General features: G+C 43.0%; 1 protein-coding gene across 4 annotated transcripts in view; it reads right to left on the bottom strand.

The window, feature by feature from the left end:
* Positions 1 to 16,603, bottom strand: part of Sec24d (Sec24 related gene family, member D (S. cerevisiae)) — a 100,841-nt gene that overhangs the window by 16,338 nt on the left and 67,900 nt on the right. For all 4 annotated transcript variants that reach the window (XM_030252809.1, XM_030252810.1, NM_027135.2 and 1 more), the window contains 3 exons: positions 12,694 to 12,818; positions 6,072 to 6,263; positions 5,387 to 5,480 (listed from right to left, as the gene is read on the bottom strand). In XM_030252809.1, the coding sequence (XP_030108669.1) occupies positions 5,387 to 5,480; positions 6,072 to 6,263; positions 12,694 to 12,818 (411 nt within the window). The remainder of the gene's footprint in view (positions 1 to 5,386; positions 5,481 to 6,071; positions 6,264 to 12,693; positions 12,819 to 16,603) is intronic.

The raw sequence follows: 16,603 nt of genomic DNA, 5'->3' as shown, positions 1-16,603 counted from the left end.
TGTGTGCTATTCTGGGTCAGTTCCTCTCTTGTAAGACTCCTATAAAGACCGATTAAGTTCCTCTGTCCCTTTTGTTACCGTATTTGCTGTGTTGTTCAGCATGTAGAGAACGGTCTTTGTTCAAAGAGACCTGATGAGGCCAGGATTCTTCAAATCCAATCAGGCTCACTCTTGAGTAAACAGGGCCAAGGGTTAGTTTCTTTTCTTAACTGTGACACTGTCTCGCCTTATAACAAAGATATAATACTTCTGGATATACAGACAAAGTCCCCCTAAGGCCACCACAGCGATACCTATCAGTCTAGGTGTTCATCAGTAGGTGACAAAGGACATGGAATACACACACAATGGGATTTACTCTGCCATAAAGCAGAATAATGAAATCACTTGCAGGGCAATGGACTAAAGTGGAGATTATCATACTGAGTTAAATATGGCAGACTCAGAAGGACAACACGTTTCCTCTCACCTTTGGCTCCTGTGTTTTATATACACACATGTGCATATGACCTGCTAGCAGAACAGATACCAGAGAAGGGAAAGAAACTAAGGTGAGAGAGGGAAGAGGGGATGCTGGGAAAATTCCACCCGTTCAGGACTGTGTGCAGTGAGTATACACCAGGCAAGCATTGCCAACTGCCTACTGCTTTTTAGTCTGTTTAAAATGTTCTTCAGCGCTAAAACCACCACGAAAGCAACAGCTGGCATTTGTACCCAAACTGTCACCACCATCTTTTTCCTCAAATGTAAATGACCTTCCCCTTCTGTTTCTGCTTTCGAGACAGTGTCTGTCTTTTACTGTAAAAACGAACGAGAAAAATCTCATCAGACGGAGACTTCCTGTGTTAATTGGATCAAACTAAAAATATTTCTCACACTCACACGGAGCTCTCAAAAATATAAAGTAAGATATTTCTTGTCTGAGCCACCCGATTTTCCTAAAGAACTCACTGAGTTTCTTGTACTCATGGTGTCTAATCACAGAACTCCTACATTTGTACCGTAGGTGTTAAGATCACAGGTTCTAGTTCCTACAGGCTAGGGTTAGAATCTTAGCTAGGAATCTTAGCCACTGTGTTAGCTTAGTGGCTTTAGGAAAACCACTTAGCTTCTCTGTGCTTCATTCATACCGTTCGTGAGTTAGTAGACATAGTCATAGAAAACAAGAGTTGGAAGACTTTGATGGCTCAGTTAATCATAATAGGCATACTTGATTGTCCTACTCAGGGCCCATTAAAAAAAAAGTCAGCACTGTAAAAATATAAAGTGCCTGGGGCTATGGAGATGACTCAAAAGATAAGGTACTTGCTATTCAAATTTGAGGACCTTAGCCCAGATCCCCAACCCCCATTAAAAAATAAAACTTGTAGGTACGGTGGAGGCAGGTACGGTGGAGGCAGGTACGGTGGAGGCAGGTACGGTGGAGGCCTATAATTCCAGTATTCAACTGGGAGAAAGAGAAGAACAGCCAGAATTGGCAAGGTTCCAGCTCAGGACAGACCCGACCTTAAGGGAAAAAAAGAACAATCTAGGAGGATTCCTGAGGTCAACTTCCGGTGTAGACACACACACACACTCACCAAAAACACACCACTACACTACACACATACTCACACATATGCACACACACACTTAAATGCACACCTGCACATATGTACCCATACACACGCTCACATTTGTATACATATCCCACAATACATACACAGGCAAAAAAAAAAACCTTACAGAAATACAACACACACACATATGTAAAGACATATACCGTAGCTGTATTTACTAGTTCTTATTCAGTTGTTTCATTTTGAAGCTACACTTTCACTGACTACAGACTTAGAAAGTATTTTATATCTGGCAAAGGGTTTTACACCCCTACAAAGTTTGATGTCTCTGCCAAAATTTGATTGTGCTTACAAGAGGGACTCATCCGAAATGAGATGAATGGCATTAATCCTTCCGATTTCAGTAGAAATCGATTATGAGGGGCAGGTCTCAAGAACTCTGTGCAAAGTTCACCTCCAATATAATAAGCAGTCTTCCTTCTGAGAGACCAACATTAGTATTATTAGCTAATGTCAGCCAGCTGCCTCCTTCACGGTCTCCCCACTCCCCATTCATGACACTGTCTCCCACCCTCTTGTAAGCTACAAGCTTCTGTAAATGAAAGACTTCCTGAAGACAAGATAGTTCCATTTCCCACGTTGGGCCCCTGTCTTTCCCTCATTAAGTGTTCCATATTGTCTGTGATTGGAGTGTCGAGATAGAGCTTAAAATTGAATTTTGGTATTAATTGTGGATTATCTAAAGGTGGATTTAACTCCTTTACTCAGACTATGATAGTTTCCAGAAATAATCATTGACACCCATGTATCTACAACTTTTTGCCCAACTCGTTTTAAAAAGTTTACTTATTTTTATTCTATGTTTGAGTGTTTTGCTTACATCATATGCGTGCAGCACCCATGGAGGCCAGAAGAGGGCATAGGATCCCCTGGAGTTACAGGTGGTTGTGACCCACCATGGAAGTGCTGGGAACTGAACCTGTGTCCTCACAAGAGTAACAAGTGTTCTTAAGCACTCAAGCATCTCTCCAGCACACCTCCGGCCCAACTGACAGTAAAGGAGTCAGCTGGTTGGTTAATACTACTAATGTTGGTCTCCCAGAAAATTGATTTATGCATGTGTCAGAGACTGAAGGAAATAATAGGGTTCATGGGAGGGGGGAAGGCTGGGCTTAGAAAATGCTATGCACATAGCACAACAGAAAAACATAAAGCCTTTAGTTGAGTATTTCAAGGATAATTGAGAATACATACAGGACTTTCCACACAGTTGCTGTTTATCTTTGTGACAAATTTACCTGTGTGGGTTTTTTTTTTTTTTTTTTGCTAATTTTTATCTGTTCTATTTGATTTATGAAGTTTATTATATTCATATATATTCTATATATGTGTGAATTACATATACCTCATATATAATAAGTATAGAATATATATTTGTGGTATATAATAATTAATAATTGTATATGTATATATGCGTATAAAATGTTTACTTGGTATCTATCTATCTGAATGAGAGGAAACGTGTACATCAGATGGGGCCCAGCTCTGAGATGCCTTCACTTAGATGCAGTAAAGCCGGTTTCCATTCTGATGCTTCTTCGGTTTCCACTCCCTGCCCATCACGGATGGGATCTCATCTCTGCCCTCTGTGATACACAATATCCTGACCTGCTGACCATACCATAGTCCTGACCTTTCCCAAGTTACCCTTGGCTTCCCCACTCCCTGCTTTTACTACCAGAAGAACTGTGTCTTCTATTACAGAATGAAGTCTCCCGTGCCACCCTTCATGAAACGTAGGCGCAGGACAGGGGCCTCTAAACCATCCTGGAAACCACAAGCACTTAATGATTTATTTTATTGGTTGAGAAGGATGAATGAGTGAGTGAAAGCCTCTTCAACACCAGTTTCTCCTTTGCACATCCTCAAACGTGTTAGCTTTTGTCCCAGGAGTAACGGCTACAGGTGAGAATTTTAGAGGCTTCTTATGAAAATTATACTAATTTAAGTCTGATTTTCAGCTCCTTAAGACCTGACTTTGAATTCATGAAGTAAGGTGAACTGCTATGTTTAGATACTAAGTGTTTTCTCATTTAAAACGTCAGCATTTCTATATTGGCTAGTTGTATGTCAACTTGATACAAGCTAGAGTTATCTGGAAGGAGGGCACTTTAAGAAGAATCTTCCATAAGACCCAGCTGTAGGATATTTTCTTAAGTGACTGATGGGAGAGGGTCCAGTCTATTGTAGGTGGGGCCATCCCAGGTCTGGTAGTTCTAGGTTCTATGAGAAAGCAGACTGAGCAAGCCATGATGACCAAGCCACTCAGCAGCACCCTCCATGGCCTCTGCCTGAGCTCAGGCCTCCAGGTTCCTGCCCTGTTTGAGTTCCTGTCCTGACTTCCTTTGATGATGAGCAGTGATATGGAAGAGTAAGCCGAATAAACCCTCTCCTCCCCAAGTTGCTTTGGTCACAGTGTTTCATCACAGGAATGATAACACTGAGGCAGTTCTCATATACCTCAGTATTAATATAATATTAATATACATTAACATAACAATAAACATGAATAAAACAATGTAAGTAATGTACATGATACACAGACACATGAACTACAGTGAACCAGACTCGTGAATGGATAGCAGAGAACACTTTATGCTATAGTTATTATGTTATAGTAAGCAACGCACAAGCAACTTCAATATTATTATTGTTATGGACATTATATTTTAGGCAAATAGTAGCTTTTTGTCATTCACCTCAGACATGAGCACATACATAAAATGCGGCTTCCAGTCTTATTTAAAGTAGTAGAATGATGCTCAGAGTGCTTTATGAATTGAGATGTGTGGAGAGATTTACTTATGGCCTTCTCCTCACTGGAGGAGAGACTGTCACTGACAACAAAACACACATCTTCAAAGTGGATGAAAATCCACATAGGTCTGCATGGTTGTGTGATGTGGAATACCACAATCCCCAAAGCTTGCAGTGGGACGGGTTCTAATTGCAAGCCATGTGAGATGTGGAATATACTGTGAGTTTTCCATTAAATCTCCAACCAGTCTGACAGTTGGAAAACAGCAAGTGCCCCTGGTGCCACACCTGAACACTCAGAAATCAGAAACCGAGACAAGAATCAGGCTCTAGGGTCCTACTATACAATTAGATGCAACATTCACGTGAGACCCATTCACCAGCCTAGACCACCACTGTCCCTGTTTGCTTGGATTGTTCCTGTCACTCATTCCATCTTAAAAGTTGGTGTGGACTTAATTTTAACAACAGAGTTTTAAAACTGACTTCGGGCATGAGCTGTCAAGGCCAACACTGCCATCTTCGGTCCTATGAAGACAAAATGTCGTTTGAGCTCAGCCTTCCCAATGGGCAAAGGACAACTTCTCCCATTACTTAACACCAGTCAATAAGGCCATGTGCATCAGTCACTTCCCTGACACAAACTGTCCCCAGGCCTTGCCTTTGTGAGTTCGAAAACCCCAAGGAGAGGACACTATGGGAATTTTCCTCCTCATATCGTACAGTTCCGATTTGACTGAACCAACTTTAAAAACAGACCATAAAAAGTTCATCTAAAAGCCAAAGGGAGGGGCTGAGCTGAAATCCAGACAACATCGGCTGTTCTGATGCTGACAGTGCCTGGGTCTAAACACAGAGAGTGCTTGTGGCTTGGGTTCCCTTCCTCCTAAAAACTGGGAAGGTTTAGAAACCCTAACAACCTATGGCTTTGATGAAAGCTCTACTGCATAGACGAAACCTCCTCTTTAAGTCTCACTGTTACAAACGTTATCAAGTAGGTCACTGCTCACCTTCAGGGCCTCCATGCCGGCCTGGATGACCGGGGCAAAGACTGTCTCGTTTTCATTAGAGTCAGCAAACATCTCAGGAATCTGGTCCAATAAACTGAGGAAAACACGGGGAAAGGGTTTTAGTGCTCAGCAAGCCTGTCATAAATGTCAGAAAATAAATCACTGATGTTTCAAGCCTCAACACATACAGGATTTACTTGATAAACAGCATGTGTGGGTAACTGCTACCCACAGGGAATGGGCAAGCTGATAAAGACACTCCTTAGGGAAGGATATTTTAGCATTGTCTGCCACCAAAACCTACTCTTTGAATAGGACACTTACTAAATTACCTTCTTTGTAGACACTTTTTGATTCACCTATTTATAATACCCAGAACTCTTTACAGGATGCTCTATCTTAATATGAGTATGCTCATACAAGGAACAGGCCCCTTTCCTTCCCTTTCCATCCCTTTCCTTCCCTTTCCTTCCCTTTCCATCCCTTTCCTTCCCTTTCCTTCCCTTTCCAACAAGGAGAAAGAATTTAAATGGTTGAGAGTGAATATTTTAACAATGGTCTGGACACCAGAAAGAGAAAAATCTACCCTAAATGACAAGAGTTGCACTTGTAGTTGAACTGCAGCACAATAGGTCTTCAAACACACATCTGATCTGCATCACACTGAAAGACAGTTGATATTTACTTGTGGATCACAGATTGAGATTCTTCATAGTTGACAAGGAACCCATCCAACAAAGGAACAAAGACCTCTCCGACATCCGTCACCACCATCATCTGAGGCTGGGCCAGATTACTCTTCACGTTAAAGAAGTGGAGAACTTTGTTGTATGTGATGAAACCAACTCGGATTGCAGACGTCTCCTCATGCTCCTCCCTAGGAGGAAAAACAAAACCTAACTTGAGGCAGGAGCTCTTAGGGACGCAGGACTTGCTCTAAGGTGATGAGTTGAGACTTAGCGTTTTTTTGTTTGTTTGTTTGTTTTGTTTTGTTTTGTTTGTCTTCGTCATTTTTCTACCAGCGAGATGAGGCTTCTCCTTAAATACAACATCAATGTCTTCTACAGAACATATGAAATGCATATTTTTAGTTCTGGTTTTAATTTCTCTTGACCTTCATGGCAGGAAGGGGTAGGGATTACTTCAAACATAAGCAGGTTGACAAAGGAAAACATTCTCAAAATTCTAGGTCAAGGGTTAGATATTATGAAAACATTTGCTCATATTTGCCCGTGTATTTTTTTTCTTTTCTTTCTTTATTTACTTTTGGTCTTTTCAGGATGGGATTTCTCTCTGTAGCTTTGGCTGTCCTGGAAATCACTCTGTAGACCAGGATGGCCTTGAACTCACAGAGATCCACCTGCTCTGCCTCCCAAGTACTAGGATTAAAGGTGTGCACCACTATGCCTAGTGTATTTTCAATTCACAGGAAATTAGATTTAGAATTTCCATGAACAGCCTGGGCTTATTGCATTTATATAAATAAAATGTATGGGAGCAATGACAACGGGAGGGAAGAGATGATGACATTAGTGACAGGACAGCTGCTGACATCAGGGAAGGACCTTCAGCTCCTGCCTGGCACTTGTACTGTAATTCCTACAAAACCTCAGTGTAGCCACAGCTAGATCTTAACAACTCACCACAGAAACATATAATAGCAAGTGAATTACACTTATAAGTAAGATTACTTGTGATGGTCATGAGAAGAAGAAGAAATCTCTAAGTTGTTTAAGGCCAGCCTTGGCTACATGAGATTGACTCAAAAAAGGGCATCATCCTGAGTGAGGTAACCCAATCACAAAGGAACTCGCACAATATGTACTCACTGATAAGTGGATATTAGCCCAGAAACTTAGGATACCCAAGATATAAGATACAATTTGCTAAACGCATGAAATTCAAGAAGAACGAAGATCAAAGTGTGGACACTTTGCCCCTTCTTAGAAATGGGAACAAAACACCCATGGAAGGAGTTACAGAGACAAAATTTGGAGCTGTGACGAAAGGATGGACCATCTAGTGACTGCCATATGCAGGGATCCATCCCATAATCAGCTTCCAAACCCTGACACCATTGCATACACTAGCAAGATTTTGCTGAAAGGACCCAGATATAGCTGTCTCTTGTGAAACTATGCCAGGGCCTAGCAAACACAGAAGTGGATGATCACAGTCAGCTATTGGATGGATCACAGGGCCCCCAATGGAGGAGCTAGAGAAATTACCCAAGGAGCTAAAGGGAACTGCAACCCTATAGGTGGAACAACAATATGAACTAACCAGTACCCCGGAGCTCTTGACTCTAGCTGCATATGTATCAAAAGATGGCCTAGTCAGCCATCACTGCAAAGAGAGGCCCATTGGACTTGCAAACTTTATATGCCCCAGTACAGGGGAACCCCAGGGCCAAAAAGGGGGAGTGGGTGGGTAGGGGATTGGGGGGGTGGGTATGGGGGACTTTTGGGATAGCATTGAAAATGTAAACGAGGAAAATACCTGAAAAGAAAAGAAGACAAAGCTAAAAAACTGTCAAATAATAATCAAGGAATGAGGTGTGTGTGTGTGTGTGTGTGTGTGTGTATGTGTGTGGGGGGTGTATGCATGTGTACATGTGTGTGTGGTATGTATATGTGTACATTGGGCCACATGTGTGTATGTGTGGTGTATGTGCATGTATGTGTGGTATGTGTGTGTGGGGGGGTATATGCATGTGTGCATGTGGTGGTGGTGGTGGTGTGTGTATGAGAGTCCCAAGTGCAAGTAAAAAAAGGGACTGGAAGTGTCCACAAAGAAACATCTCAGAAGGAACCCTCAGCCCCACTGCAGACGCTGGAGGACAGGCTGACAAGGGCTGACTTTCCCCTGTCTTGCTTCTTTCCTCATTGTGCTTTTGATCAAATGGGTAAAGTTTAAAAGGTTCTTATAACCTGTGGCAAAAGCAGGGAGCACACATCTCCATCTGGGACCTGGGCAATGCTCTCAGAAGTCAGATTCCCCATGGACTAGATATGCACCTGTGTAACTACACACACGTACACACACGTATGTCCTGAGCTGCGTGACTTCACACGAGCAGCTGCATGCCGTGCTGCTCTAAGCTACATCTTGCAGAGACCATGCTGTGCTGCTCCTGGGCTTTCTCTGTCTCCATTATTAAAGTCTCGCTTGTCAAGAGCCGACATAACTTCTTCCTCCTCTGTGAAAGCTCCTGAGGCCGCCAGCTAGAAGTAATTTCAGTTTCCAAATCCCTGTACAGCACTTTTCCTGGACTCTGAGTGTGCAGTGCCGTCGGACGGTAATGGAAGGGAAAGCCCTAGAGTTATCCCCCTGCCCCGAGCCCTGGGCCACTCCAGAGTCTGCTGCAATGGAGAAACGGGAGTTTTGTTGAAGATGATTTACACGCTGGTAAAACATGCTGGACTTTGGGATGGCGAATCACAGCCTGTAATGGTTAGTCCTGGTTGTTACCTTGAGTGGCCTGGGGATCAACCCAGGGACAGATTTTTCAGGCATGTCTGTGACAGAGTCTCTAGATTAGCTCAAAGGCTCATCCTGAATGTGGGGAGTAATATTCCTTGGGAAGAGTGGGGGTGTCCTAGACTGGATAAAAAAAAAAAAGACAAAGCTTGGCTGGAGAGATGGCTCAGTGGTTAGAGCATGTAGCAGTCTTGCAGAGGACCTGAGTTCAGTTCCCAGCACCCACGTCAAGCACAATTTCCTGTAAGTCCAGCTACAGGGAAATCTGAAGTTCTTTTCTATAGAAGCCTTTGGGAACATGTGCACATACTCATAATTAAAAACAATTCCTGAGGGAGGGGGAGAGGGAGAGGAGGGAAGGGGGGAGGGGGAGGGGGAGAGGCTCCAGAGTGCTGTATAGCGGTATTCATTCTTGCTACTTCTAGACTGCAGATGCGATGTAACCAACTTCCCTCCTCTGCCATGGAGTTGTATATCCTTAAGCTGCGAGCCAAAATAAAGGCCTTCTCTCTGCTGCTTTTGGAATAGAAGTCCAAAGCAAGCCATGATGGTGCAACTCAGGTTTAAAATCAGCCTGGCTAGAAATACTGACGTGTGCAATAAACAAATGCTACAAGGCACGAGTTTATCTGACCAACAGTTCACCAGGACATCATTCGTTCACCTTTGTCTCCCAGCAACCTCTCATCACACAAGGAAAAACGTCTGATAAATCATGAGTGACTGATTCTCTTTTCATAGTTAAAATGGAATCGAATAAAGCAACACACACACACACACACACACACACACACACACACACACACACACGCATGCACATACACACACTCCTCCAGACTGACACCGCTCACTCTCACTGGATTTGGGCACATTCTGGATGGGAGGAGCAGGCTGGGATCCACAGAGATCACTGAAGATCTAAATTAACCTTTTTACAAAGCATCTAATCAGAACATCTCACATCCGTTATCACTCATCTCCACAGACTCGAGGCTTTTTATTTTGAGGAACAAACACAAAACTGTCAAAAAAACAAAAAAAAAAAAAAAAAACTTTCCTTCAATGTTATAACTGCCCTAAAATTTCCTCAACCCTGTAACATATAAATTATACCACATGAAGAGACTCTGCCTTACCACATTAGTTCTGTATAATTTTGAGAGTCACATGACTAATTTTGTTTAATTTTTTAGGGTATATAAAGGATTCTACATGGGGACAGGAAGGGCTCTCTGTCTGTGGGGACGGGAAGGGCTCTGTAATTCATGAAGATGTCGGGGATTCACGGGCCTTACTTACTCTCCTGCTTCTCAGCCGCCCTCTCTCACTGCAGCCAGCCTGTGTGATGGCGTAAATCTGGCTGGGTGATACTGCAAACGTTAGATAAGCCACAAAATTCCAAACTCATGAATCTTTAACCTTTCTAAACAGTTGCTTTCTTTCGTACTGACTGTGTACTTTTATGAGCGTATGAAGGCCAGCAGACAGCGCAGGATGTCACCCTCAGGACTTTATCCACATCCTTTGAGGCAAAGCCTCTCTTCGGCCATAATCTCGACAATTATGCTAGATTGGCTGCCAGTCAAGGGGTGTGGCATTCTTACTAACTGAGCTCAGGCTCTCGCACTTGAAATGAAAGAAAGGAAAGGGAAATGAAGGCAAGTGCTTACCAGCTGAGCCATCCTGCCAGCCCCATCTCTAATATTCTAATTTATCAACATTGAAAACAGACAAAAAGTCAAAATAACCCAATACTTTGATATGAATAACCAGTGAGTGATTTTAAAGATTTTCCTCCTCGTTCCAAAAGAGTCAGGAAATCTAGAAACTTTACAAGGCCAGATACAATTCAAACAGGAGGGAAAGGACCTTCTCTTTTTCGAAGACTCAGAACATTTTAGAACACCAAGCACACGCAGACTGTTGTCTGACATGTTAAAAATAAAATATTGCTTGCTTTAGTACAAAAGGAGAAATCGAATTGACAGGGCACAGAGACCAAGACAAATTTCAGACAGAAAGCCACCAGGGATCTTTTTAAAAATGAAGCCACTTAGCTAGAAATGGTATAGTTCTGAGAGATCTGAACAGAGTTGAGAGCAACTAGCTGTAGCCTTCAACTTGTCTCTCTAGTCTTCTGCCAAAGTCGCACATAGGAGCTTCAGGGGGTTTGGTTATAGAGAGAACGTGGAATGTGCGCTTTCAGATCTCAGACCACCATGCTGCAAACTTCACACCACTGCCCTGGTAACCAGGGCTTGGGGAGTGTCTGTTGGTGAAGGCAGGCTAGGCTTAGTGAGGGACTATAAAAGGAGAGTCCGCTTTCAGAAACTGGTGTGGTGGCTCAGTTTCTTACAAACTAAATGCAAAACTCAGATTTGAACTTAAAGCAGCCCATGGGAGAGTCCCACGAAGAAGCACATACTATCTAACAGGAAAATCCATCCTTCTCGAGTCACTCTGAAAACATGAGACACAGCAGTTCTGAGGCATGGGGGCCTCTGCTCACCACCTGCAGCTGGTCCCAGCTCGCTTTTCACCTCAGGCCAGTCTGAAGTCACCTCAGTGTTTTTCAAACATCCTCCCCGTGTTACAAACCATCTCAACAATATTATGAGTTCATCTTAACAGACACAAACAAAACCACTCCGGGGTGGTCCAGAGCCCACATGTCCAAGTTTCTCATAGACAAAGCATCAATTCTGGTGGAAAGACTACAGAGGGGTAGGCATTCAGAGGCCAAGAAGCGCCATGGGTAAAGAATGCCTCCTTACCTAAACACCCCTGTCCAGACCAGATGTTGCTCCCCATGGCTCAGCACCATGGGGAGAAGGTGTGGGGTGCACAGCAGGTCCTGGCCTCCCCATCCTCTCTTCAGGGCCTACTCCCCTGTCTCTATGCTAGGTGTTAGCTCCAGCCCCAAACAGCTAGCTTGTACACAGAGACAACAAAAACCTAGCCATGATATCAGTTTTAGTAGGAGAGACCATAGAGAAAAATGAAAGGATGCTATTAGCTACTTCCTGTAATTTTTCAAACCTCTCTTTTATTTATATTTTTTAAAAAAATGTGCAACCCCTCACTCACCTTTCGAAGCAAATCTGTTTTCTTTTTTTCTGTCAAATGTAATGTCAGCTATGCACGCATACAATTAGATTTTTACGGTTAAAATTGCTATCAGTTTTATTTCCCCTTTCCATCCTGAAGCAGGCTACAGGCCAGCCAGCTTTTTAAAAGCAGCTCAGCAGTGAAGGGACCACAGCAGGGTGTGGCCGCCTGCTCAGCTACAGGTGAATGGGGAACCTCTGAAATGACAGAGACAGGGGCTTCCTTCACACTGCTAAGCCAGGACACACAAGCAGCAGTGTGGAGCTTGGTCGCATCACAAGAGCAGAGGGGAATTTGGCTAAAAAGATTCCATTCTCTCCTATGACAACTGCTCAGTTTTCTGGGACCCTTGGACTCCACCACTATCAGCAACTGCCAGCTTTTGTGGAACAGGCTTCCAAACTTCTCCCCTACACACACACACACACACACACACACACACACACACACACACACATACACACAGTTGGGATTCTCCTGTAATTTATAAAGTATCTTTGAGATGTTTCATTTATCTACCATTGTTTTTTTTTTCTTTCTCCTATTTTCTTTTCTTTCTATAAACATCCACTCTGACATTTTAAATACCCCCAAAGAATGGTGTAGTTTGATTTATAACTGACTATAATGTTCTCATTAGCAAACGATATTAATCAGCCAGTCTGCTCAGCTCAGTGACACGGTGTAATTCACAGGAGGCCAGCAGCAAGCATCCTTACTTGGGTAGCCGCTTCAGCGCGGTCTTCAGCTCTTCACATATGAGCTTGACGAGGCCATTCTTTATGTTACTATATGAGACATCAATCATGAAGATGAAGGCTGGTGGGCTGGGAGGTTTATTCTTCTGCAGGGAAGCAAGCACATCACAGAAGTCGATACAAGGCAAGCATACCTCATAATCAAACATAAACAAATGCTAGAAGACTATCAGATGCTTCATTCAATACCTAGGCTATAACATCTGTGGATCAAATAACTTTCTAGGAACCCCAATACCCCACCACTATAAAAAGATTTTTTTTAAAAATAGCCTGTTTATTTTCCACGTTATGACATGAACTTTCTATTATATTTAACAGAAATGGTTTGCTTTTTTATCTCCAGAGACTCTCCTCCCATGACTGCTGAAGGGAAGTCAAGTATTGAGCCAGCCCTGCATGTAGCACACTCCCTTACAGAGGGAATGCATTTGGGCCCCTGAGAAGGAATGCTACAAAGGAGTATACATTTCTTTTGGAAGCTGTAACCAAGCTCTATTAATGGGAATATCATGATTTTCAGATATATTCTCTTATGAGTTCCTTTGGATATATATATATATATATATATATATAAAAGAAACATATATATGTATGATTTGTTTCTTTTTAAGGCAAGGTCTTGCTGTGTAGCCCAGGCTGGCTTCAAACACACAGTCAATCCTCTCATCTAAGGGATTACAGGAATACAACCTGTAATAACCATGCTCAACTACAGATATGGGAATATCTATTATGATTTAACTGCATACCTTAAAAATGTACATTATAAAATACTTCCAAAACCTACTTCACATCTGTGGTAAAGAAAAATGCCCCCTTTCCCTGTGTCCTTGCAACACTCACTGTAACATCAAGCAGCTGTCAGGACAGTGCGCACTCACTATTAATCTGGCTGGTGGCCAAACAGCTCATAAGGAAACAATCCTTCAACTGGGATTTATAAAGTGTTTAGAAAAGAAAGCCACAGGCAAATATGATCAGTGACCTCCACTAGCGAGTAAAGACCCAAGACCAACAGTGTTTCCTCTGATAATAAAGCATAAAAATGTTCTAAAATTAAAACGTAGTTCAACTCCTATATAGCTAGATGGTGAGAATTATAAATGCTCTCTGATTGAGTCTTTATCTCCTATAAGGTTAGACATAATATGGTTCTAGTAAAATACTCCATTTCAAATAAGAACTCATAAGATTTAAAAAGCAATCTGAAAATGTCACTTTTCCGATCCAAAATCAGAACAGCCAAGGAATGGGAGAGCTTGGATAACTTCCAAGTCTCATCTCCTCCACTCCATGATATGGATTCCAGCAGTGAAACTGGCAACTGTTATCATTAGTTAACGCAACACCTCTTTATGGCAATCCCAATGGTGGTTTATTATTCTTGTATTCTCCTGGACACTCACTGTGAGTCATTCTTCGTAACTCTAGCCAGCTTTTCTCCTTAGGAATCCTTCAGTCACTAAGGCTTGTTTTCAGCATGCGTAAAGTTAACCTCTACTTCCTCCTAACCACATGGCCTTCCGGTTTCTATCAGTGACGGCAAACAACATGACAGACCTGACGCAGAATTTGGTGGTTAGGGTCCCCTCAGCCATTTGTTTTTCTTTTAAGAATGGTTCTTCTGGCTGCTGGGTGTGGACCCAGGAACCCTCTTCCCTCAGACCTTCTCTGCTTTCCCTTGTAGCCACCTCCATTCCCTTTGTGTCAGCCACCAACCTGCAGGAACACTTTCTGCCAGACCCTCCCCCCCCACCCCCGGCCCCCGGCCGCCATGCTGGGCTGAGACACAGGTAGGCGATTTTTCAGTATCTTTCTTGTCTTCCATTCTAGTCCTCTGAACTTAACTCTTAGACCTGCTACAGCTCCTATCCAACCTCCACTCCCTGAGAATTCTTCCTCTGGGTGCAGAACCGGGGTCTCCCAGCTCCTTTCCTACTCCCCATCTCTGCCTGTCTTCCTAGAGCATCTCCATTCCTGTGTCACATGCGGACCATCAGAAAAGTTCTCTACCAGGAACCGCACATCTGCCACGCCTGCCTAGTATCCAGAGTGAGAGACAGCAACCAATGAACCTAACAAAAGCAAGACCAGACATCTACACCAAGAAACAACTCAAACATCATAATGCCAGATGCCTGGATCCTGGCACAAAAACTCAAACATGAACAGCCAAGTTAATATGGCTCCTCTGGAAGTCAGCAACTCTACTGCAATAGACCTTGGGAAAAGGAGTCAGCTGAGGTGTACAAGAAGGCCTTCAAAGTGGCAGCTATGAACACTCTCAAGAACCTTAAAGATGATATGAATAAATGCCTTCATGGACACCAAAAAAGACAAAGAGCTGAATGAAAAATGAAAACATCTCAGGATATGAAAGTAGAATTTGAACTTGGAGGTCAAACGACCCTTTCACATGGCTCACCTAAGACCATCCTGCTTATCAGATATTTACACAGCAATTCATAACAGTAGTGAAATTACAATTATGGAGTAGCAACAAAAATAATTTTATGGTTGGGGGTTACCACAACCTGGGGAACTGTATTAAAGGGTCACAGTGTTAGGAAGGCTGAGAACCACTGCACTAAAGCAAACCCAAACTGAAACAATAATGGGAGGAGAGACCCAAGAAAATGATATGGACTAACATACAGGATTTCAAAACAAAACAAAACAAAACAAAAATCCTCAGCATCAAGGAAGATATCACCTCAGGGGAAAAAGGATGCAAAAACATATTCCAAGCGAATGGCTCCAAACAGCTAGCAAGTGCGGCTGTTTTAACATCTGACAAAACTGACTTCAAACCAAATCCAATCAGAACAGGCAGGAAAGGACACTACACACTCATTAAAGAGAACAGGTAAATATCCAAGAGGATAATACACTTTTAGATATTCATGCCTAACAGTATATGAGGTGCGTGCGTGCGTGCATGTGTGTGTGTGTGTGTGTGTGTGTGTGTGTGTGTGCGCGTGTGTGAGCATGGCAGTAGGAACCAATGGGAACCACCGCCTCCTCTCTTTTCAGTATCGCCAATATTAAAGTAACTTAAGCTCTTCCACAGCCTGTCAGTCAAGACTTCCCATACGCTCCTTTCCAATGTGTATAAAAACTAAAAGCTCACAGACACAATGCTAACCCCAGGACCAATCAAACGGACAGAACTGTCTCAAAATACTTCCTCAGTTTAATTCTCATTCCCCAAAATACATCCTCTCAATTTAAATGGCTGCCACTTCCAAAACACTTCCTGTACAGAGTCACGGCCCCTGGACCTGAGCCAGGACTGACGGTGGTGGTAAACGTTTTATTTGACATAGTGTTTGTAAAAGACTTGACTTCACAGGAGGTCATGTCAGTCAGTCCTCAGGCCCTGAGAAGTGCTGAGTCATCTGTCCCTCTGTGACCCACCTCTGCCCACTCTGCAGTCATACACACACACACACACACACACACACACACACACACACTCACTCAGTTCCCTACACATGACTCTTTTATTCTACTTTTTTGTTTTGTTTTGAGACAGAGTCTCACTATATAGCTCTGACTGTCCTGGAATTCACTCTGTAGGCCAGGATGGCCTCAAACTCACTGAAACCCATCTGCCTCTGCTTCCTGGGGGCTAGGACTCAAGGGGTGCACCACCACACCTGGCTAGCTGCTCCTGGCTAGCTGCTATGCCTTTCTGACACACCCTCTTCCAGCACTCTGACTGCCCTTGCATCACACTTCATACTTAGGTTCGTATTTTAACTATACGCACTTCTTCTCAGGCATATTCTTTGAACTTGTTTATCATACTGCTTATTTGGGGGAGTCCTTACAGGACAAAGACAAATTGGACATGCAAAGTGTCCCA

The sequence above is a fragment of the Mus musculus genome, chromosome 3 (genome assembly GCF_000001635.26).
Source record: "Mus musculus strain C57BL/6J chromosome 3, GRCm38.p6 C57BL/6J".
In the NCBI taxonomy this organism is placed as follows: domain Eukaryota; kingdom Metazoa; phylum Chordata; class Mammalia; order Rodentia; family Muridae; genus Mus; species Mus musculus.
This window is presented reverse-complemented; position numbering and strand designations above follow the sequence as displayed.